The 23,246-nt window shown below is 33.4% G+C and overlaps 1 protein-coding gene across 3 annotated transcripts in view; it reads left to right on the top strand.

The window, feature by feature from the left end:
- STAG2 (stromal antigen 2) overlaps positions 1-23,246 on the top strand; it is a 131,601-nt gene that overhangs the window by 90,969 nt on the left and 17,386 nt on the right. For all 3 annotated transcript variants that reach the window (XM_040265208.1, XM_040265210.1, XM_040265209.1), the window contains exons 15-28: positions 1,670-1,787; positions 2,200-2,303; positions 3,273-3,365; positions 3,505-3,594; positions 4,172-4,375; positions 6,528-6,598; positions 6,916-7,003; positions 7,090-7,170; positions 8,973-9,065; positions 11,077-11,251; positions 15,284-15,423; positions 18,318-18,419; positions 20,720-20,868; positions 22,463-22,591. In XM_040265208.1, the coding sequence (XP_040121142.1) occupies positions 1,670-1,787; positions 2,200-2,303; positions 3,273-3,365; positions 3,505-3,594; positions 4,172-4,375; positions 6,528-6,598; positions 6,916-7,003; positions 7,090-7,170; positions 8,973-9,065; positions 11,077-11,251; positions 15,284-15,423; positions 18,318-18,419; positions 20,720-20,868; positions 22,463-22,591 (1,637 nt within the window). The remainder of the gene's footprint in view (positions 1-1,669; positions 1,788-2,199; positions 2,304-3,272; positions 3,366-3,504; positions 3,595-4,171; positions 4,376-6,527; positions 6,599-6,915; positions 7,004-7,089; positions 7,171-8,972; positions 9,066-11,076; positions 11,252-15,283; positions 15,424-18,317; positions 18,420-20,719; positions 20,869-22,462; positions 22,592-23,246) is intronic.

Below are 23,246 nucleotides of genomic sequence, written 5' to 3'. Positions count from 1 at the left end.
CTAGGTTGGTCATAATTTTCCTTTCAAGGAGTAAGCGTCTTTTAATTTCATGGCTGCAATCACCATCTGCAGTGATTTTGGAGCCCCCAAAAATAAAAAAATAAAGTCTGACACTGTTTCCACTGTTTCCCCATCTATTTGCCATGAAGTGATGGGACCAGATGCCATGATCTTTGTTTTCTGAATGTTGAGCTTTAAGCCAACTTTTTCACTCTCCTGTTTCCCTTTTATCAAGAGGCTCTTGAGTTCTTTGCTTTCTGCCATAAGGGTGATGTCATCTGCGTATCTGAGGTTATTGATATTTCTCCCGGCAATCTTTTGTTTCTGTAGCCATAGTTTTATAGCTAAAATATTGACCAAGTAGTGCTCAAGTTGACTCTGGACAGGGCAGGAAAAAAAAATTGCTAAAGTTCAGGAGTGAAAGAAGTTGGGTTTCCCCTCCCCCCACTGATAGGTAGGAAAAGTTAGAAGGGGATTAGCTGATGGAGAGGGAGACAAAGGCAGATGGAGGGGTGTAAGGCAGCAACAGGGCAAAGAAAGGAGAAAGGAGAGTGGGGGACACTGGGAAAGCCGACTTAGTGACTTATTTAATCAACTAAAATACAATTTTGGCATTGTAACATGGACAGTCTTCCTCAAAAATCACATAATTCTTTTTCCAATTATGTCTAATTTCTCGTTAGACAATTTTAAGTTAAATTCATGTACCTTACGGTAGGGAGAGGACCATCCAGCCTTTCATCTAGCGCGACACATTCTTAACCTTTCTCAATCAGCACAAGCTGCAAAATTTAAGGTTCCAATTCTCACACAGTTCAGTGAATCCCATTCACTAGCTAACGAGCAATAAGGTGAATCTTCCAATATGGGAATAAAAACTTCATCAACCTTAATCTCTTTTTTCCCTTAAAGAGTGGCATTTTCTCTCACAAATCCTGCTAACAGTACCAATTAATGTTTTGCAGGAAGTTTACACTTTCATTTCAGGTTCAAAGGATTTGTTAACAAAATAAGTCACTCGTTATATACAAATAAATAGTACAGATATTTATGGAAGAATTACCTAGCTTACTTTCAATATACTAACATTAAAAGAAAAGAGAAATAGAAAGAGCAGAAAGTACATCACCAAATTGGGTTTTGACCAACATTCAGACTTAAATAGTGCTCGAAAGTCCCGTGTCACAGCACATCTGGAGGCCCAATTGGGAAAGGGTCCCAGGGAGTGCGTCCACTCCGTGGGTGAGACATCATACGGGATGACTGTTTTGAGTCAGGTAATAACTAAATGCATGCATATAATCTCTTCAAAAACAATTTTCATATTAATGATTATCATGAGAAATGGTAATACCTAACAGTGTTTACTTACACTTAGCAAGCTAAGGCAATTCTTCTCTTTCCTCTCTTCCACTTGACATTAAAAAACATTGTTGTTTGAGTTTGTGTATGGTGCCAACAAAGCTTCCATTCTTTTGATTAAGGCTAGTATGGTATTTGCATTGGAGAAGGAAATGGCAGCCCACTCCAGTGTTCTTGCCTGGAGAATCCCAGGGACGGGGGAGCCTGATGGGCTACCATCTATGGGGTCACACAGAGTCGGACACGACTGAAGCGACCTAGCAGTATGGTATTTCTCTAAGAGCACATTGTTCTTTTTAAATTTTAGTTACATGAGCATGCAGCATACCTTGTGGATAGCATGTGGGACTGTGCTACTGAGCTGCTCAAAGACTGGGAATGTATGAATAGCTTGTTGCTGGAGGAGCCACTTAGTGGAGAGGAAGGTAAGGATGTTTAATTATGGTATTTTTATTGTCTAGGTAATTTTGAAAACAGATTTTACTTATTCCAGTTTAGCATTAAAATAGTTGATTCAAAGTCTTTGGGTAATTTTATTTTCATACACATGAATATTAGAAAGGTATAGTTCCTGTCAATATTTACAACATTTTATTGTATTTTATTTTTTGGCATCTGTTCATATTTTCATTTCTCAAATTGTGGACTGGTGGTTTACAGATTTATAATGTTTAGTAAGTTTTAACTTGTTCTGATCCTTTTTGTGATATAGTAATAGGATTTTCTTTAGTACATTAGGTCAGATTCTGTCACAGGCACAAGAACTGTTATGTAATGATTATAAATGGCATATAGAGAAAAAAATAGGTTAACTCTTTCTGATTATTTTTTTCCCAGCGCTAACAGACAGACAAGAGAGTGCTCTGATTGAAATAATGCTTTGTACCATTAGACAAGCTGCTGAATGTCATCCTCCTGTGGGGAGAGGGACAGGAAAAAGGGTACGCCAACATATTTTCAGTGTTCTAAATTATATGTCTCTTTTTTAATATCTTTTTTTAAGTTCTTATTTGTAGCTATATAATCAAATTTTTTAATCTTAAATTTTATTTTTTAGGTGATCTTTGCTTATAAATATGTTAGAAGTAAATTTTAAAGCATTAGCAGTTTGGGAAGTCTGCATTCCTTCTATAAGATACTTTGTTAGTTTACTACAGTGATTGTCAGTCCCTGTAAAGATTGCTTGCGGTGCATCATTTTAGAATGGTGTATTTGTCCGTTTTGATTTATTTACAGATTTACTTTCTTTTAGCAAAAGTAAGAGCATCATTCATTAAAATGGGGGAAATTTCTGTTTCCTGGGACTAAATTTTAATGCATTGTTTCAAAGTTCGCATGTATTGTAGACTAACAGTTGCACAGGCTTTCAAACTTTGTGAAGCACAAAAATAATTTTTATATTGTGACCTAGTACACATCTATATATGTGTTTTTGTATATAAATGAGGCAGTTATATAAGTTACAATATTGCAACTTACATGATGCATTCAATTCTCTCTTTTTGTTGTTGTTGTTGTTGTTCTTTTTTAATTACTAGTAGTTAATTATATTGAATTCATAACCCATGGATCATGGCACAACTTACAGTTGACTGAAATCGTACTCACTTCCATGACTATATAAACTAATAAACTGTATTTTCTAGTTGCTTTTCTTTTCATCCAAAGTTAGGGTAGGTTAGTCTAATTTGGTATTGATTTTGTCTCTAGAGCTTTCAAAGTTTTTTAAAAAAATAATATGCAGGCTATTCTCTTTGTTACTTCTGGGTTTCAAGTTTTATAGTAGAAATTTTTGTATCCATCATTTAAAATGTCATTTTATTACTTATTTTGAATATTTAACCTTGAGCACCTAACAGTGTCAATGGGCTTATTAATAAATGCTTGGAAACTTTGTTGTGTTTCCTTAGGTGCTTACAGCAAAGGAGAAGAAGACCCAGTTGGATGACAGGACAAAAATCACTGAACTTTTTGCTGTGGCCCTTCCTCAGTTATTAGCTAAGGTAAGTTTGTGTTGGTATCAAGAGTGTTGTTAAGAAATTACAGGTTTTGTTTGGAAATGCCATACAGAATTTTCTACTTATCATAATATTTCCTTACCATTATTGTGATGTTTTTGACATGATTTTTTTTATTTCAAAGTACTCTATAGATGCTGAAAAGGTGACTAACTTGTTGCAGTTGCCACAGTACTTTGATTTGGAAATATATACCACTGGACGATTAGAAAAGGTAGGGTGTTTCTGTGTATAATAAACCTTGAAGAAAAATTGTTAATATGGTTCATCCCATCATATTGCTTATTTATATTTTTTGAAATATGTTTTTATAGCATTTAATATAAAGGAAGCCTATATATTGTATGCCTTACATATTTTAGATAAGTTGGATTTAGAGAATGGCATTAATGAGGTTTCCCTTTGATTCATGTTGATAGCAATACCCTCCTTCCTAGATGTTATGTTACTATGTCACTGACCATTTGTGGAGATTGGTGTAACTGGATAAGAACAATTGCAAAATGAAACAGCTAACATTCATTGAATGCATTTACTGTGTTCCAGGAGCATATATATTTATATGTATTAACATCTTACCAAAGCCCTGTGAGATAGATAATATTATTCCTGTTGAAGTAGGGGAAATAAGTTTGGGTGGGTTAGTGCATTTTTTGACTAGAAAAACTTAAAATGTGTGTGCTACTGTTGTAAAGTTACTGTTTTTGAAGCTTTTCACCCCAGTTGTGCAGTCATTTTATGCCTGTCATCATACATGCCTTAGTTTTAATGAAGAAACTTTGATTTTGCAGCATTTGGATGCCTTATTACGACAGATCCGGAATATTGTAGAGAAGCACACAGATACAGATGTTTTGGAAGCATGTTCTAAAACTTACCATGCACTCTGTAATGAAGAGTTCACAATTTTCAACAGAGTAGATATTTCAAGAAGTCAACTGATAGATGAGTTGGCAGATAAATTTAACCGGCTTCTTGAAGATTTTCTACAAGAGGTATGTATTACAAGTATTTAGTCAGTTGTCCCCCACTGTGGCCCCACCCACCCCTACCCTCTCCATAACCAGGTCAGTCACAGTCTTGGTGATAGTCCTTAGTAGTATGTTGAAAAGACATTCAGACTTGCTGTTCTATGATTCTGTTTTTTCTCCACCAAGAAAGGGAGGTGGCAAGAATCTGTAACTTCCAGACTTGCTGTTCTATGATTCTGTTTTTTCTCCACCAAGAAAGGGAGGTGGCAAGAATCTGTAACTTAAGAGATGGTGAAAGCAAAATTAACACCTTTCCCTTTTTTTTAATTTAAAGAAATGATCTGGAAAGTTTTCCAGGGTTTAGTTGAACAGGAGGCTGTTAGGGAACAGGGAACAGAAAAGTTGAGCTAGATTGTTTCCATGTAACCTCAAAAATTGGGTTATTTCTTAATGGTTTGGAAGTTGATTTATTTATGATCTTTGATATTATAAAGCCTTGGTAAATTACAGAAACTGTTCATTTTGGTGTTTCATTGTTCAGTTCTATTTCCAAAGAGGCTTAAGCATGATATTCAAATGCACTTGTATTTTTATTGTGGTTTTTATATTTTCTGGAAAGATATACTCAACAGTTTAGTTGATTTGCATAAAGTAAAAACTCATGATTCTCAGATTATTGCATTTAGGTTTTTCCATATCACTTTTGTCATAAATGCTGCAAAAATGATATGATTTTTGTAATTTCCAGTATTTTATTTAATAGTTCTTAAACTTTCTATTTCTCTGTGTAACATTTCATACTTACTAAGTTTTGCTTAATTGGAAGTTTGTGTAAATATGTTGATGTACGATGATTACATTTTTAGTTAATTTTAATGACTACCCTTGGCTGGATATGATTCTTTTTTTTTTTAAAAAAGGTTTATATTGGAATGTAGCTGATTAACAATGATGTGTTAGTTTTAGGTGGACAACAAAGAGACTTAGGCATACATATACATGTATTCATTCTCCCTCCAAACGCCTCTCTCATCCATGCTGCCACATAACATTGAGCAGAGTTCCATGTGCTATCCAGTAGAACCTATACAGTTAGCCATTTTAAATATAGCAGTGTGTACCTGTCCATCCCAAACTCCCTACCTATCCTTTCCCTCCATCCTTCTCCCACCTGGCAATCATAAGTTTGTTCTTTAAGTCTGTTTCTGTTTTGTAAGTAAGTTCATTTGTATCATTTCTTTTAAGATTCTGCACATAAGGGATGTGTCATGTATTTCTCCTTCTCTGACTGACTTTACTCAGCATGACAATCTCTCGGTCCATCCATGTTGCTGTAAATGGCATCACTTCATTCTTTTTAATGGCTGAGTAATATTCCATTGTATATATGTACCACATGTTCTTTATCCATTCCTCTGTCTGATGGACATTTAGGTTGCTTCTGTGTCTTGGCTACTGTTAACAGTGCTGCAACGAACATTGGGGTGCATATATCCTTTCGGACCGTGTTTTTCTCTGGGTACCTTCCTAGCAGTGGGATTGCTAGATCATATGGTAGCTCTACTTTTAGCTTTTTAAGGAACCTTCTTACTGTTCTCCATAGTGGCTATACCAGGTTTTGTCCCACAAAGATTCCCTTCTCCATACCCTCTCCAGCATTTATTGTTTTATAGATTTTTTGATGGTAACCATTTTAACTGAGGTGAAGTGATACCTCATTATAGTTTTGATTTGCGTTCCTCTTAATAATTAACAATGTTGAGAATCTTTTCATGTGCCTCTTGGCCATCTGTATGTCTTCTTTGGAGAAATGTCTAGTTCTTATGCCTGTTTTTTGATTCAGTTGTTTGTTTTGATGATGTTAAACATCATGAGCTGTTTGTAATTTTGGAGACTAACACCTTGTTGATCACATTATTTGCAAATATTTTCTCCAGTCTGTGGGTGGTGTTTTGTTTATTGTTTCCTTTGCTATGCAAAAGCTTTTGAGTTTAAATAGGTCTCCTTTGTTTATTTCTGTTTTTATTTTCATTATTCTGGGAGGTGGGTTGAAAAAGATATTACTGTGATCTTTATGTTATTCTTTCTTTTTAGGATGGTATCATAAATGTAATAGCTTAAGATTTTTCACTTTTGTAATTATTAATGTTTAATATGGTATAATTAACATTTATAGGGCGAAGAACCTGATGAAGATGATGCATATCAGGTATTGTCAACATTGAAGCGAATCACTGCTTTTCATAAGTAAGTTGAATCTTAAAGTTTCTGATTTTTTAAAACTATCAAAATCAGAACCAACTTACATGTTTTGGGATTATAATGTCAGAATTTTTGCTGGATTTCTTGTGCTTTTCAGAAAAAAGTGTTTGGAGTCATACTTTGAGAAAGAAAAAACAATTTTCAACTAATACACTTTTTTAAAGTACTCATTTTTTTGTTCTTGTGGGTACATGTTAGGAAGTTTACTATATTTTACTTTAACAGTATTCTGTTAGCAGTCAAGTCCAGAACAGATGTGATTAAGCTTAAATTTTTAATATAACTTAATTCTTTTTTTACAGTGCCCATGATCTTTCAAAGTGGGATTTGTTTGCTTGTAATTACAAACTGTTGAAAACCGGAATTGAAAACGGAGACATGCCTGAACAGGTTTTTATTTATTTACAATTTGTATATTTGAGAATGAAGATGTGTGACTTTTAAATTTTAATCGTGTTCTTTTTGTTCCTTTATAGATTGTTATTCATGCACTGCAGTGTACTCACTATGTAATCCTTTGGCAGCTTGCAAAGATAACTGAAAGCAGCTCTACGAAGGTTTGTGGTGGTTCAGTGGCGTCTTTATTAAACATTACTAAGTTTTCAGCAAACTTAAACATAAGACCGATTATTTCAATAAAGTCTTGCTTATCTTCTATTTAGGCATGTATATTTTTAAAAATAGTTATTTGTAGTTTGATATATATTCTGTGAAAGAATATTTAACATTTGTTTAGAGAATGGTTTTAAAATAAAAAGTCACATTTGTAGGTAGCATAATTTATGGATTTCCACATCATTCTGAAAAGTTCTGGATGCTTGAAGAACTATAGATTTTGTAAATCATGACCAAAAGCCTTCAAAACATACAGATACAGCTATTGGGTTCCATAAGTTAATTATTACAAGCTACCTATCCCTAGATCTTATACCTTGGTATTGTTTGGAGATCATCTTATTCATACTCAGATCTCTCTACTGATGTTCCAAATTCATAAAATATCACTTTGTGGTTGAGTGCAGTGTGCCAGCTACTAGGTCATAGAATTTTATCCATAATTGTAATCATTGAAGTGTTTAGTAATTGAACTGAAGAGTACTTTTTCATTTGTAAATTAGAAACTTAAACATTATATTTGTTGTAGTAGATGTTGCCTTAAATATTATTTGAGCACATTTTTATAAACATTAAGTGATTTCTGTAAGATGTAGAATTAGTTGTTTGTAGTTACTTTCCTTAAGAAGGAATCCTCTCGATAAGTTTGTTTCACATAAAATCACAGAATAACTTTAGAATTTTTTTGAGGTTTTTAAGTACATGATGCTGTTATATCTACAAATGGATATTTGCTTCTTGCAAAAAACAATATAGTACTGTTCAAATAGTGTACTTTTTGTCAGACACTCAAAACTTTATTTAATTCAATATCAAACTTGTAGTAGGTCCAGTGACTATGTATTAGCAGATATGATTGCTCACCTAAATCAAAAGCATTGAGTTAAAAATTAACATGGGAAAAAGGTAATACGTTTAGTAGAGGGGAAAAAAGGGTAAAAATGAAGGTTATTATGTGTAAAATTATTGTGCTGAACTTGGTTGAGTTTTCTTTACCAAAGCGATCTCCAAGTTAAATCTGTTATTTCAACTTGTCTATTACATACACTGAATGTGTACTGATATTCTGTCGTTTGGCATTCAGTATCAGCAGATGGGCAAAAGGTAATGCCTCAAATAAATTAGTGTGGATGATCTTTATAGAGTATTTTTCTATTTTAAATTAACTGGTAAATATCTATAAAAAGAAAAAAACTTCTTTAAAAAAATCTAGAAAAAGATTCATCCTTAGGTTTACTAGAGACTTAAGTTGTTTTTGTTTTCCTTAAGTGGAGTAATACCATGAAACTAATTTTTGTTAGGCCTCTCTCTGTTTTTAAAAGCACAATCGGTATCCTACAAATGAAAGATACTGTCCCCTTTTAAAAAATCATTTAATTTATTCCATTCATCACTTGGCCAGCCATCTAATTACAAAGCAAGGATGGAGTGTAAATCCTATTAAACATTCTAAAGCAGTGGATTTATGTGAATAGCCATATGTAGTCATATTTTTTTTCTCATTCTAAAGATCATTTAGGATTTTATCTGTTAATATACTTGGTATTTTTAAGGTGCAATTTGTTGAGAATTTAAAGTGGTTTTTGTTTTTCTTTTTGATAAATGCTAAGGAAGAATTTAAATCTAATGTAAAAAGTTAGCACAATTAAGTATATGATGATCTTTATGTAATTTAAAATATCTTAAATACTGAATGAGTTTTTAATACAGTATTTTAAGATGTGGTTGTTAAATTTTTTTCAAGGAGGACTTGCTGCGTTTAAAGAAACAGATGAGGGTATTCTGTCAAATATGTCAGCATTACCTGACCAATGTGAATACTACTGTTAAAGAACAGGTTAGTAACTACTATAGATAGCAATCTTTTGTAAGCAACCCTGAACAAATATTTGAATTAATATAGAAAATTTAAGTAATACTAAATTTGGGCAAACTAGAAATATCTTGTATTTGTCTGTGTATATACCATGCTCAAAAAATAGATTAAGTAATATTAAGTCCATTTGGAGCATTATTGATTGCTCTCATACTGCAGTCATTCTGTGTTACTGTTTCTTTATGCCACACTTGGTAAACAAACCCATATATACAAAGTAGGTGTATGCGGTTATGTAAGTTATTCCTGAAAGCAACAGGTATAGCAAGTCTGCCTCAGGGAGGGAAAGGTCCATCCGGTTTTGTTATCTCTGTGAATATTATCAGATCTTGGCATTCCTGCCTGTCCTGATTGTGTAAGGTTTTTTTTCTTATGTGGACTTTGTCTGAAATAAAACTTTTAATCACTTTCCTGTCTTCAAAGTGTTACCTTCCCACCTCATATGCCCTCTTAATTCCATTCCTGCCAACTTTCTCATTTTGAAAATGCATTGTTACCTGGTGCCATGGGTAGTTTTCCCATCTGTAAAATAAATTCTGATCCTGGGACCAAGAGCCTATTTAGTTTTGAACTGTAACAATAAAGGACTTGGGACTTTAATTTTCTTCTCTACAATTCTGATAAGAGGTACAGAATTTCAGAAGGTATCAATAGTGAAATTATTTTATAGTTAAAATCTTATAATAGGATTTTAATGAAGTACGTGTGTGTATGTGTGTGTGTGTGTGCATGTAGGCACACTCAGTTACTCAGTAGTATCTGACTCTGCGACGCCATGGACTATAGCCCACCAGGGTCCTCTGTCCATGGGATTTTCCAGGCAAGAGTACTAGAGGGGATTGCCATTTCCTCCTCTAGGGGATCTTCCCAACCCAAGGATCAAACCTGTGTCTCCTGCATTGGCAGGTGGATTCTTTACCACTGCATCACCTGGGAAGCCCTTTTAATGAAGTGTACACTGATCCAAACTTAATATGTGAAATATTACTTGATATATTTTCATAGGCCACCAAGATATTCAGCTTAATATTCCTTATTTCACATAATTCTTTATGGGTTATTGTGTGTAATCTCCTTTATGTATAATCAGTTTTTTAAGACTTGGAGATTACCTATTTGGTTATTAAATAACCTGTGTATTATTAGTCTTCCTAACAGCCTCCAGGGATATGTCCTGGTTAGCTCACAAGACCTACCAGTTCACCTAATTAGTAAATGTCACCATGCTTATGACTTTGTATACTTACTGTGTATGTTGCAAAAATATGTAAACTCAAATATCCTGATCAGTATAAATTATTTCTATAGTAGTAAAATGAGAGGAAGAGACCAAAAGAAGAGATAAAAGCATAAGAGAAAAAAAATAAATGTGGTTAGTTCCAAAAAGGCAAAGCTATTATTAAGATCCGCTTTGCCTGGTGATTAGTTCACAGGCCCATACTTGGTTATTATGTTTTTTCTATCACCACACATACTGACAATAAGATTTTGTGATCTCTCTTCTAAGAGATCTTCTAGGAGATATCCATCTTCTTGGTTTAAGTGTTTTTCTTCTATAGAAGAGAAGAATGGTATCAAGTTTATATATTAATTCATATTTGAGAATGTATATCATGAAACATTGTGGTTTAGTGTGGGATTTGGAGTCAGAAGACATGCGATTGAGTTCTGACTGCATGTTTTGAAGATATTAACATATTGTACAAATCACTTAAAAGTTACTGAAAATTAAAAAGAATATTTGTGAAATTACCTTGCATTTAGTAGATCACAGTGCAAATATCAGTAGTTATTGTTCCAAAAATTTCACTCTTAAAGTCTTAGGAAGGTCTTAATAGCCATTGCTTTACTGAGTTTCAAATGCAGAGAGTTGGATTTTATTTCCATGTTAAATATGTAAGTTATTTGTGGCAGTTTGTGAAAAACTTTGGTTTATGGCATGCTGTCCCCCCCCCCTTTTTTTTTATAATAGGCCTTCACTATTCTGTGTGATATTTTGATGATCTTCAGCCATCAGATTATGTCAGGAGGGCGTGACATGTTAGAGCCATTAGTTTACACCCCTGATTCTTCATTGCAGTCTGAGTTGCTCAGCTTTATTCTGGATCATGTCTTCATTGAACAAGATGATGACAATAACAGTGCAGGTAATTTTATTGCCATCTTTTTGTTAAATTTGTATATCTGCCATAAATCAAATTTAGCAACAGTATAAAATGTTATACTACTATTTCATATTTTACTACTATTTCATATTTTATTCTTAAACATGAAAGGCAGGTACATTTTCCACTGCATTTTGTATTCATTTCTTGTAACATAAAGACAATGAAATATCGTTTCTCACTAGTTGTGAGTTTGTTTTTCTAATTTGTAGCTACCTACAGAACTGTATGAGTTAATTACATTGTGCAAAGTGACTAGTGTAGTGCCTGGGCATGTAGGTAGGTAATCAATAAAATTTACTTCATTTTCCCCTTAATTATTGGTAATGCCAATATTCAAGTAACTAGAGCAGAAAAAAAAATGTTAAAGTGACATTTTTGTTGTATACTTTCATAGCATTGTTTTTCCGTTAAAGTGTGGGGCAATACAGAATGTTACAGGTAAACAGTCAGAAGAACCTCAGTATTGTTACTCTTTGTACTCTGATTGCATACACAGATGCCTTACTTGGGCTTCCTTCATAGCTCAGTTGGTAAAGAATCTGCCTGCAGTGCAGGAGACCCGGGTTTGTTTCCTGGGTGGGGAATATCCCCTGGAGAAGGAAATGGCAACCCACTCCAGTATTCTTGCCTGAAGAATCCCTTGGACAGAGGAGCCTGGCGGGCTATATAGTCCATGGGGTTGTAAGAGTCGGACACAACTTGGAGACTAAACCACCACCACCACCACCATGCCTTACTTGAACAAGAAATCGTGGAAAAACAGATAATATTTGGTGACTTCTTTCTGGGTTTGTTTTTAATTTGAAGTTAAGCCCGAAGGCTATATAACATCAATATTTTGTTCTCAAGTATCACAAACTTAACTTGAACAGGATTGAGAAATCAAAATAGGCAAAACAGATAATCAAAAATCCATGTACTAAAGTTTATATACCTAGAATTTTCCACTGTTCACTTTTAGCTCTTGGTTTAGTTATACTTTATTTTTGACATTCATTTGATATTTATTAGTCAGCAGGTAGTATACTAAGATGCTGTGAATATTTTTTAAAAATGAGATATAGTCTTTTAAGAATTCAAGTAGAAAAGACATTTCTAAAAGCAAATAATTATTACATAACTTGATAAGTAGTAGAGACATGTACAAAATGTTATGGACATTTAGAGAAAGTTCTTACTATTCTGTCAGAGTCAAAACACCATTGAAACAGGCTAACATCTGAAATGGATCCTAAAAGATGAGTTGGAGTTTTTAAAACTTCTATCAATAAACATATATTCCAAACACTGATATAAAATCAGTTTTTGTCTATGACCCTTTTGTTAGTTGCAGACTACCTCAAATTCATTTAGACCATAGGAAACAGGAATGAGAATAAGCTTGCCAATACTCCTGAATTTTCTGGGAAATTCCTGGAATTACACTCTGCTTTACCTCCTTGGACTGTGTTTTTCTATTTACACTTTAAAAATGAAATGTATCCTAGTTCTATGGAAAAGAAGAAAATATAACACATTTATGTAGACCAACCACCAGCATTTGTTAAATTTTGCCTTGTTTCAGATTTTTTAAAGGAATAAAGCATAGATAAAAAAGAAGCCCTTGTTTATATCCCTCCCCAATCCCATTATTGTTTTTCCCTAGAAATAACTGCTATCTTGAATTTGGTGTTTATTGTACCTTTGCATTTTAATTCTATTTTACCAAGAGTTTATGTGTCTTTTAAGAATATATAGTTTATTTTCTGTTGCTAGCTTCCACATAAATGGTATCGAGTTGAACATTTAATTTACACCTTGGTTTTTTGAATTAACATTATTTTTGAAATTTATCAGTGTGGTTATAGTTTATTCATCCTCACTGCTGAATGTTGTGTGATATGAATTAACCACGTTATCCATTTTCATATTGATGAACATCTAGTTTTTTTTCCATTTTTTCTTCTATTATAAATAATATTGCAAAAATGTTCTTATAATTATCTCCTGAGCACATGTGCAGATGCTTTTCTAGTGTACAGGCATACCTCCTTTTATTGCACTTTCATAGATAATGTGTAGTTTTACAAATTGAAGGCTTGTGACAACTTTGTATCAGGTAAGTCTGTGGATGCCATTTTTCCAACAACATTTGTTCACTTCATGTTTCTATGTCATATTTTGGCAATTTTTGCACATTTCAAAATTTTCCATTATTTATCATGGTGATTTGTGATCAGTGATCTTTGTTGTTAGTATTGCAATTTACATGAAAGCTTATATGATGATTAGCATTGAAGTGTTTTTAAATTGAGGTACATACATGTTTTAGACATAATGCTATTAAATACTTGTAAGACTTAGTATAGTATAAACATAACTTTTATATGAACTAGGAAACCAAAAAATTCAGGTGACTCATCTTAGTGTGGTATTCACTTCATGGTGGTCTAATCAAACCTGCAATATCTCTGAGGTGTGCTTGTGTATACCTGAGTGGAATTGCTAGAGTATATAGTCTATGTGCATTTTAAACTTTACCACATGTTGCCAAATTATTCTCCAGAGTAGTTTTATTCTTTTATCCTCCCACCAGCAACATATGATCATTTCCATTGCTTTTCATACTCATCTAACCCCTGATATTGTAGACCCATGGTTATTTGATTTGTTAGCCCACATCAGATTAGAAGGGGAGGGTAAAATAGGGAATGCTTCTAGAGGCGCTGACAACATATAATAATAATGGCAGCTGACATCTATGAAAGGCCCAGTGCATTAGATACTTCTCTAACATTCTTTAATCCCTACAGGAGAAAAAAAGTAGCTAATTTTTGATAAGAAGTGAAGAAAACTTTCAAAAGGACTCAAAAAAAACTCAATATCTAAGTAACTTAGTCTGTAGGGGGAGTAAGTCTTATATCCCTCCAGTTCCTGAGAGCAGTACCAAACAATGATTGGAACAATATTGTATAGAAATCCACTTATAATCACAGAGTCATTAAGAAAAAGTTAGCTTTTATGTTCAATGTACTCTTTAAAGAGAATAAACAGTACATTTTAGGTTTCTAAGAAAATGACTTTGGCATTCTGGAATAGGCAAGTTTGATAACACAATCTTTTTGGATGGTCTATCTTAAATTCCTAGTCTCAACCTTTGGTTTTTATTTACGAGCAGTTATCAAGGATTATCAGAGACAGGGTGAAGTAAATACTTTCTTAGAAAGAGTTCTTATTTTATACATAATATTTTTGATATAAGTAATTTCATTTATAAAGTTTGTCAAGAGGAAAATTCTTTGCATAGCTTTTTATGTAAAAGGCATCATCACAATTTTATTTACAGGATCAAATTGAAAATCCTTTGGCAGTACTTGGCGTCTGTAATCTGGCTTTCTCAACTATGAATTTGGAAATAATTTTGTCCCTTTGATAAATATCAAATATCAAGATCTCACATAATTAATCAGAGGAGAAATATGTGAAGTTCCCTTAAAAAGAATGATTTCTCGGCCAGTCTAACTGAATATCTGTAATATGTATAAAGGAAGTATCTGTCAATGGAAATTGGGCTCTAGGTGAGGTGGGGTCATTTTTAGAAGGGATCGGACAATTTCTAAGGTTGTCTGTGCCTAGGGAAGAAAAGCCTTACCCCACAGATAGTGAATATGCCGGTCTCATTGTCAAACTATCCTATTAGGGAAATAGATCAATGGGTTAGACATGCTTGTATGTTAGGCAAGCTTAGCCTGACTTCATTAAGCATCAGTTCCTTTGACTCAGCCCTCTTGTTCCTGTTCCATGTTCATCAAACAGCCTTCTGATTTGACATCACAAAAATTTTTTCTATTGGAATAAATGGGCTGGTCATTCAGGAAGCTATTGAGTGGTTATAATTTTTATTTTATTTAAATTTTTTCTTTATTTTTCACATTCTCCAAAATAAAAATAAAGTTATATATATATATATATATATATATATGGCTGAAATAAAATACAGATGGCATTAAAGTTTGAAACTTTTTCCCCCAGATGGTCAGCAGGAGGATGAAGCCAGTAAAATTGAAGCTCTGCATAAAAGGAGAAATTTACTTGCAGCATTTTGTAAGCTAATTGTATATACTGTGGTGGAGATGAATACAGCTGCAGATATCTTCAAGCAGTATATGAAGGTAAAATTGAAAAGTAGATAATAAGATATTTTTATATTGTTTTTATGTTTGGTTACCATTGAATTTTTTAATAGTTAAGTTACTTTTGTAGTGTAAAAGAAATCTCTTAAAATATTTAACATTTTCAGTAACATTTTCTCATACCTCCACTCCTCTATCAGTGGACATTTTGGGTTTGAGTTCATTTGTGTTTGGAATATTGCAAACAGCTAGTCATAGATTAACTGTCACTAATGGAAATTGCATTTGTGATTTAATTTAAAACAACAGAATGGTGTCACTCCCCTCCTTGATGTAACATAAAAAAATGTTTTAGGAGTCAGAGAATTAGATAATATAGTTTCAACTTGGTTACTATGCAGCTTGTGACCTTGAGTAACTTACTACCTTTTGTATCCTGCCTTTCTTTATCTGTTGCACTGTGATAGTTAAAGTTTCTTAAGCTCTGAAAATCTGCTTAGATTCACAGTAGGTTATTCACAAGCATCATAAATATATGTGAGATTCTTTAACTTGTAAGTAGTAGTAGAAAGGATATTACTGATTGTACTAACAGAATGTGACTAAATACAGCATGATAATTTTCCTGTAATCCTTTTCAAGTAAAATCTAATTATAAATGTAAAATTTTTTAAGCCTTTGATCTTATAGAATAAAATATGTAATACATATATCAAAACCTAGTTAATTCTTCTTTGGAATAGTTTCCTATGTGATAGAAGCATTAATAAAGTACTTTGAAACTTATTTGGCATGATACTTGTTAGATTTTTTTTTTAACTGGTAGTGTTTGAAGTCACTTTGCAAGTTTTAAACTTTTAGACATAGGTATTCTAGATTAAAGTCAATTCTGTTAGTCACGTAGGGGCGTGGTTATCCTGTTATCTCTGGTAGTTATGTAAAATCTTAAATTAGAAAAAAAAATCATGTGCAGTGTGATTTAAATGCCACATACAGTAACTTTGGAAATTCCCTGGTGGCTTAGACAATAGAGTCTGGTCTGCCTGTAATGCAGGAGACCCGGATTCAATCCCTGGATCGGGAAGATCCCCGGGAGAAGGAAATGGCAACCCACTCTGGTATTCTTGCCTGGAAAATCCCATGGATGGAGGAGCCTGGCAGGCTACAGTCCATGGGGTCACAAAGAGTCGGACACGACTGAGCAACTTCACTTCACAGTAACTTTTCTTTTAAATGTTGTTAACAGACTTAGTTTCTATATGGAAATTAATAAATTTGGAAACTGCTCATGAAATACATGCCAATTGTAATGAATAAGTTATGAAAGTAACTATGATAATATTCATTGACTTAATATTAGGTTGGTGAAAAAGTAATTGCGGATTCGGACCATGAATTTTAAATCATTATAACTAGGCTCAAACATATATTAATCAAAGTAAGAGCCATTAGAGTCAACACGTTTTTGCCAATGAGAAATAAGTTTGTTTATTCCTGTAGCATAGAAATCCATGCTTTGGGATTTGATGAACTCTTGGAAAGCATTTTCTGCCTCCTGCTGGTTGTGGAAGCGTTTTTCCTGCCAAAAATCGAGATGCTTGGTAGTCAGTTGGCAAGAGGTCAGGCGAATATGGTAGATGAGGCAAAACTTCATAGCCCAATTCATTCAAATTTTTTTTTATGTGTTCAATTTTTGAAGTGTTGGTTGTGTGACATGGGGTCAAGGCATTATCATGGAGAAGAATTGGGTCCTTCCTGTTGATCAGTGCCGGTTACAGGCAGTGCAGTTTTCAGTGCATCTCATCAATTGCTGAGCATACTTCTCAGATGTAATGGTTTTGCCAGGATTCAGAAAGCTGTAGTGGATCAGACTGGCCACACACCACCAAACAGTGACTGTGACCTTTTTTTTGGTGCGAGTTTGGCTTTCACAAGTGCTTCGGAGTGTCTCAGTCCAGCCACTGAGCTGGTTGTCGCTGTTTGTCTCACACTTTTGATTGTATGTCACAATCTGATCAAGAATTGGTTTGTTGTTGTTGTGTAGAATAAGAGAAGACAATAGACACTTGACACTTCAAAACGATGATTTTTTTGATTTTCAGTTAGCTCATGAGGCACCCACTTGTCGAGCTGTTTCACCTTTCCAGTTTGCTTTAAATGCAAATGACCGTAGAATGGTCGACGTTGAGTTGTTGGGCCGCTTCTTGGGTAGTTGTAAAAGGATCAGCTTCGATGATGGCTCTCAATTGGTTGTTGTCAACTTCTCAAGGCCGGCCACTGCGCTCCTCATCTTCTAGGCTCTTGTCTTTGCAAAACCTCTTGAACTACCACTGTACTGTATGTTTGTTTGCAGTCCTAGGCAAAATGCATTGTTGATGATGCGACTTGTCTCTGCTGCTTCATGACTCATTTTGAACTCAAGAAAATCACTTGACTTTGCTTTTTGTCTTAACATCATTTCCCTACTCTAAAATAAATGTAAAATAAATGGCAAGTAATAACTCATTGGCAAAAAAACACAAACTGAGAAATGTGCATTAAAATGATACATAGCAACCACATTTATTTAAGAGTGTATTCTAATATCAAACAGCAAAGTTCAAAAGTGCAAAACTGCAGTTACTTTTGCACCAACCTAATAGTTCTGAAAATCTGAATACTTAATTATTTTTATACACTATACCTCCTTAAAATCAACTCTAGAACTTAATGTGAATTAGATCTTAACTGTCTGATATTTCTGAATTTACCGATGTTAGAGATTGTGCTTAAAGATCGTAATAAAGTTTCAGTAACATTCTTATGTGTCTTTGAAGTCATAATTTTAGCCAAATATATTCTTGTAATATGTTTATGTGCCTAACCTAAAATTAGTCTTATTGTCCAATAGTTTTAAGAGACAAAGCCCTAACTTATTCAAATTTCTTTTCTAGTATTATAATGACTATGGTGATATCATCAAAGAAACAATGAGTAAAACAAGACAAATAGACAAAATTCAGTGTGCAAAGACCCTTATTCTCAGTTTGCAACAGGTAAGACATGAGTACCATGATTAGGCTAACATAATAAGCACTTACTGGTTCAAGGTAACAGTCAAAAACTGGGCAAAAGGGCACAGTAAATAGTTCGTAAAAGTAGAAATGGAAAATACACAATCTCACTAGTAAACATTGAGCAAGTGAGATCATTTTTTGCCTCTAGACTGGCAAGATTGGCAAAACCTACAGCTGCCTAAGATATGGGAGAAACAGGTTCTGTCAGCAGTATATATTGGCTCAACCTTCCTGGTAGGCAGTTTGCCAATACATGTCACAATTTATAATGTGTATGTCATTGAGGCAACAATTCTACTTTTAGAATTTTGTCTACAGTGGTAATAGGATAAGTTTGCAAAAATGAATATACAAGATTGTACATTGCAATGTTATTTATAATACCAAGAAATTAGAAATAATCCAACTGTCCATCAATAGGATATTAGATGAATATATTGTGTAGTACATCTCCACAGTGGCTATTGGGTAGCACTTAAAATTAGCATAAGTTGGTATCAACTTAAGATCTCTACCGTATTTGAGAATAAAATAAAAAGATTACAGTATAGCATCACTATAAAATTGTGCCTGTCTCTGTGTCCCTGGAGAAGGGAAAGGCTACCCACTCCAGTATTCTGGCCTGGAGAATTCCATGGACTGTATAGTCCATGGAGTCACAAAGAGTCAGACTTAACTGAGTGACTTTCACTTTCACTGTGTCTATTTGGAAAAAATAATCACCAAAATGTTAGCCGTGGTTAACTTGCTTTGGTAAGTTTCAGGTGAATTTTGCTTTATTCTTTACCCATTCGCACATGTAATTTTAATGAGCACTTATCAATCATAGTGAAAATACACCAGTCATTTTCATTTTGGCAGTGGCATGGCAAGTTTAAATAGGCAAAAATCATTTGCTTAGTATACTTTGGTCTGTTGAGACCAAATGCATGTAAATCATAACCAAACCCATTTCACTTTGATAAAGTTTCTTGGCTTTTTAGAAACATAGATGTGAAAGTTCTTAGCTTCATTTGCATATTTGATATTCTTTATTAAAAGATTTTAAAGGCTGCATTTAAATAACTTTTATTTTGTTTTAAAATAATAGCTGTAGAAAGTTTAGAAAGTATTTTAGGAAAACTAGAAAAAATATACCTTATCTTTAATTTTTTTTACTTGACAGTGTTTTCATTTTTAATCATCTTTCTAAAATCTTTTTAATGCCTGTGTTAAATCTTATTTTACAAAATAAAAAATGTGCACTGTCTTAATAACCTTAATTTTTCATATTAATAAATCCTAAACTTTTTCATGCCATTAAATACTTCCCTCTGCTCTTTTTTGGCTGCTCTGTGTGGCATGTGGGATCTTAGTTCCCCTAGCAGGGATGAAATCTGTGCCCCCTGTATTGGGAGTGTACAATTCTTTCCATTATAAATAGCACTAAAACAAACATTTTTGTACCTGTGTATTGCACACAAATATTACTGTTATTCTTTTTGGATAGGGTCTGATAATAACAATTGCTTAGTCAAAGAGCATGAAAATTCTAAAGCTTTTGCTACACATTGCCAGATTGCTGTGTAGAAAGAAAGGTTATCTCAGTTTATGTTCCTAGATCAGTGCCCATTGCACTGTATTCTTTTTTTTAAATTTGTTTATTTTTAATGAAGGATAATTGCAATATTGTATTGGTTTCTGCCATATATCAACATGCATCAGCCAGCCCTTCCTCTTGAACCTCCCTCTCACCTCCCGCCCCATTCCCACCCCTCTAGGTTGTCACAGAGCCTGGTTTGAGTTCCTGAGTCATACTGCAAACTCCTACCTGCTATCTTGAGTAGTAGCCATAACTACTATAGGAATGCACTGTATTCTTGAGTAGTAGCCATTATCTGTTAAAAATCTTGGCAGTTTGATAGTTGAAAAAATTATATTTTGTTTTGCTTACTTTTTGATCCATCATTTAAATGTCAATAAGAACATAGTTGCCTAATAATTTAGTTGGTTTATATTTTTATATGCTATTATCCAATTAATAGTGACAGAAAAAAACTCTGTCATAACTAATCTAAGAAGTTTCTAATGTCAGTAATTACCTCTAGTTTGAATATGTGAAGTGCTGCAATTTTGGTCATTTGTATCATGTTTTTAAAAATCCATGCTTTAGAATAAAGTATAATGCCTTATTTATAGAAATATGTTAAATATAAAATATGATATATTTCAAAATCAGTAATAATCCATAATTATTAAAAACTTTAACATACTTTCTTTCTTTCTTTCTTTCCAAACAGCTTTTTAATGAAATGATACAGGAAAATGGCTATAATTTTGATAGGTCATCCTCAACTTTTAGCGGCATTAAAGAACTTGCTCGACGTTTTGCTTTAACTTTTGGACTCGATCAATTGAAAACTAGAGAGGCCATTGCTATGCTACACAAGTAATTTCCAAATTTTATTCAGCTTCTCTGGGTTTTAATCATGCGGGTTTTTTGTATATTGCTTTTTTGTTTAGAATAACCAAATTCAGTTGCTGCCTTATTACTTGTTTGCAAATCTGTAATATGTTTCCTTTCTTAAGAACCAGTTACAGTGCTGTCTCTGTTAAAACATGAATTGGGACTAAAACACCTTTTGTAGAAAAGTCTTTGCTTTAATTAAAGCCATACAAAATCTTTATGAATTATGTGAAGAAAACATATATTTGTTAGGTATAATAAAATCTCTTCTAGCAGTTTTGTCATGATCTCATGGCTAGGTAGAAGAATTTGATTCCTTTGTTTCAAGTTTCTGTTCTCTTTTATTACCTTTTCTCTTATTTTGAGCCACAATCTTTATTTTATCTGCATGTTTTCTTTGCCTTATCAAAATTGGAAAAAGTCTGATTTTATTTTAGGCATGTAATTTAGTGATCAATTATACTTTTATATATGAGTATATTTTAGATCTCTAACATAACCAGTATGTGGATATCAATACCCTTTATGTCTTTATTGTGGATAAAGAGCCTTGCCTTTGGAAAAAACTAGAGGCTTGGGCTCTGTTTCATTGAAAGCTCTCTGTTTTGTGTCTTTTTAAAATTTCTATTGTTTACTTAGTTATGAAAGTGTTAAATGTCTCCTTTCAGAAATTATTCTGCTCTTTAAGTTAGTCCTATGCTTTCCTCAACTTTAATTTACTCCCACTTTTTCACTTGGCTCTGAAAGTCTCAGATTTCTTTTTGTGCCTTTTAATACTTTGGTTGTGAATTTTAGGTAATACTTAAGGACCACATATGCAGTAATTATTCTGAGAAGTTATATATTATTTACTTCATATATGTGTAATGTTGGGTAGTTGTCTTAATAGAGGTATTTATTGTTAAATAAATACAGGTAAAATTGGCCCTGAGTTGAGTATAATTTTTGAACTTTACTTTTTAGTGAGTCATTACAAATAGTCTGTAATCATTATTTTAAGTTGATTTTATAGTTGATCTCCTTTATGTCTTAAAATATACAGAAAATGTACTGATCATTATGTGAAAGGATTTGGATTGTTTTTTATGGAAAAGAAAACTGAGGAAAGAATGTAGCTATGCCAGATCACATTTGTAATAAAGACCAGTGTGGGGGAGGGGAAGTGTCTGTGTCTGTGTCTGTTTTGTTTTAAAGAACCAGCTAGGGTGTGTGTCTGTCTGTGTGTGTCTGTTTTGTTTCAGAGAAAGTAACAGTTCAGAGTTCCTGGGAAGTCCAGTGTTTAGCACTTTCACTGCTAGGGTGAGAGCAACTAAGATCTCCAATTAGCGTAGCATGCCCACCCCCACCCCCACCCCCAATAAAAAAAAATCCACCCAAAACAAAATAACAGTGTCATAAAATGTAAATATATTTGATCATTCTCTATAGACTCATTATTGTCCCTCTTCCTCAGATTAAACACATGAGAAAGAAAGCATCTTTTGTAGTGGAGTGAAAGTATATAGAGAAATTTTCTAGGTTATTAAATTTTCTATTGTAGTTATTTAAATATTTGTCTTTTTTGTTTTTGTTGCAGAGATGGCATAGAATTTGCTTTTAAAGAACCTAATCCACAAGGAGAGAGCCATCCACCTTTAAATTTGGCATTTCTTGATATTCTTAGTGAATTTTCTTCTAAACTACTCCGACAAGACAAAAGAACAGTGTATGTATTTACTAGAAATACTCTATTTAATTTTGCTTTGGAATTCTTAAAGATTTGTTATAATTGGTTTCTCTTTCAGATTTGTAGGATTTCATTAATGCACAAAAACTTTATGCTTCAGAAATTTTATAATTTAAAGATTATAACTATATTTTATGCATAATATTATATTTTAATTCTATGAGTTCTTTTTACAGTGTAGCTGTATCTTTAAAGGTGTAACTGGAATGCTTTCTGTATTCCTATTTGGGTTCTTTGCTCAGCCTAACTAAGGAAGAAACATTTAGCAGACAATAATATTGCTGATCCATCTGTGTCTTTGTGTCCTGAGCTGTGACTACACTGGAAAGTAGAAGTCTCCCTCTTTTATCTTCGTACTTTAACTACAAGTCCTGTTCTCAACAGGCCATTTAAACAGAATACTTTTATGGTTTGGTCTTCTAAAATGATGGCTTATATTCTAAGAGAGACCAACAAGTGGAATTAAAGTCTCAGAATCTTCTTTCATCCCTCCCTCCCAGACCTCCCAACCCTGGGCTTTGAGGTATAAAAAGACAGAAGAATATGAATAACTTATAGTATAAGTAATGTCTTCTTAAAGCCCACCAGTATTTTGCATTTAAAGATTATATAGATCTTATATGAAATTCTAAAG

The sequence above is a fragment of the Oryx dammah genome, unplaced genomic scaffold, assembly GCF_014754425.2.
Source record: "Oryx dammah isolate SB20612 unplaced genomic scaffold, SCBI_Odam_1.1 HiC_scaffold_23, whole genome shotgun sequence".
NCBI lineage: Eukaryota > Metazoa > Chordata > Mammalia > Artiodactyla > Bovidae > Oryx > Oryx dammah.
Note: the sequence above shows the minus strand (reverse complement) of the source record. Positions and strands in the feature narration are given on the sequence as shown.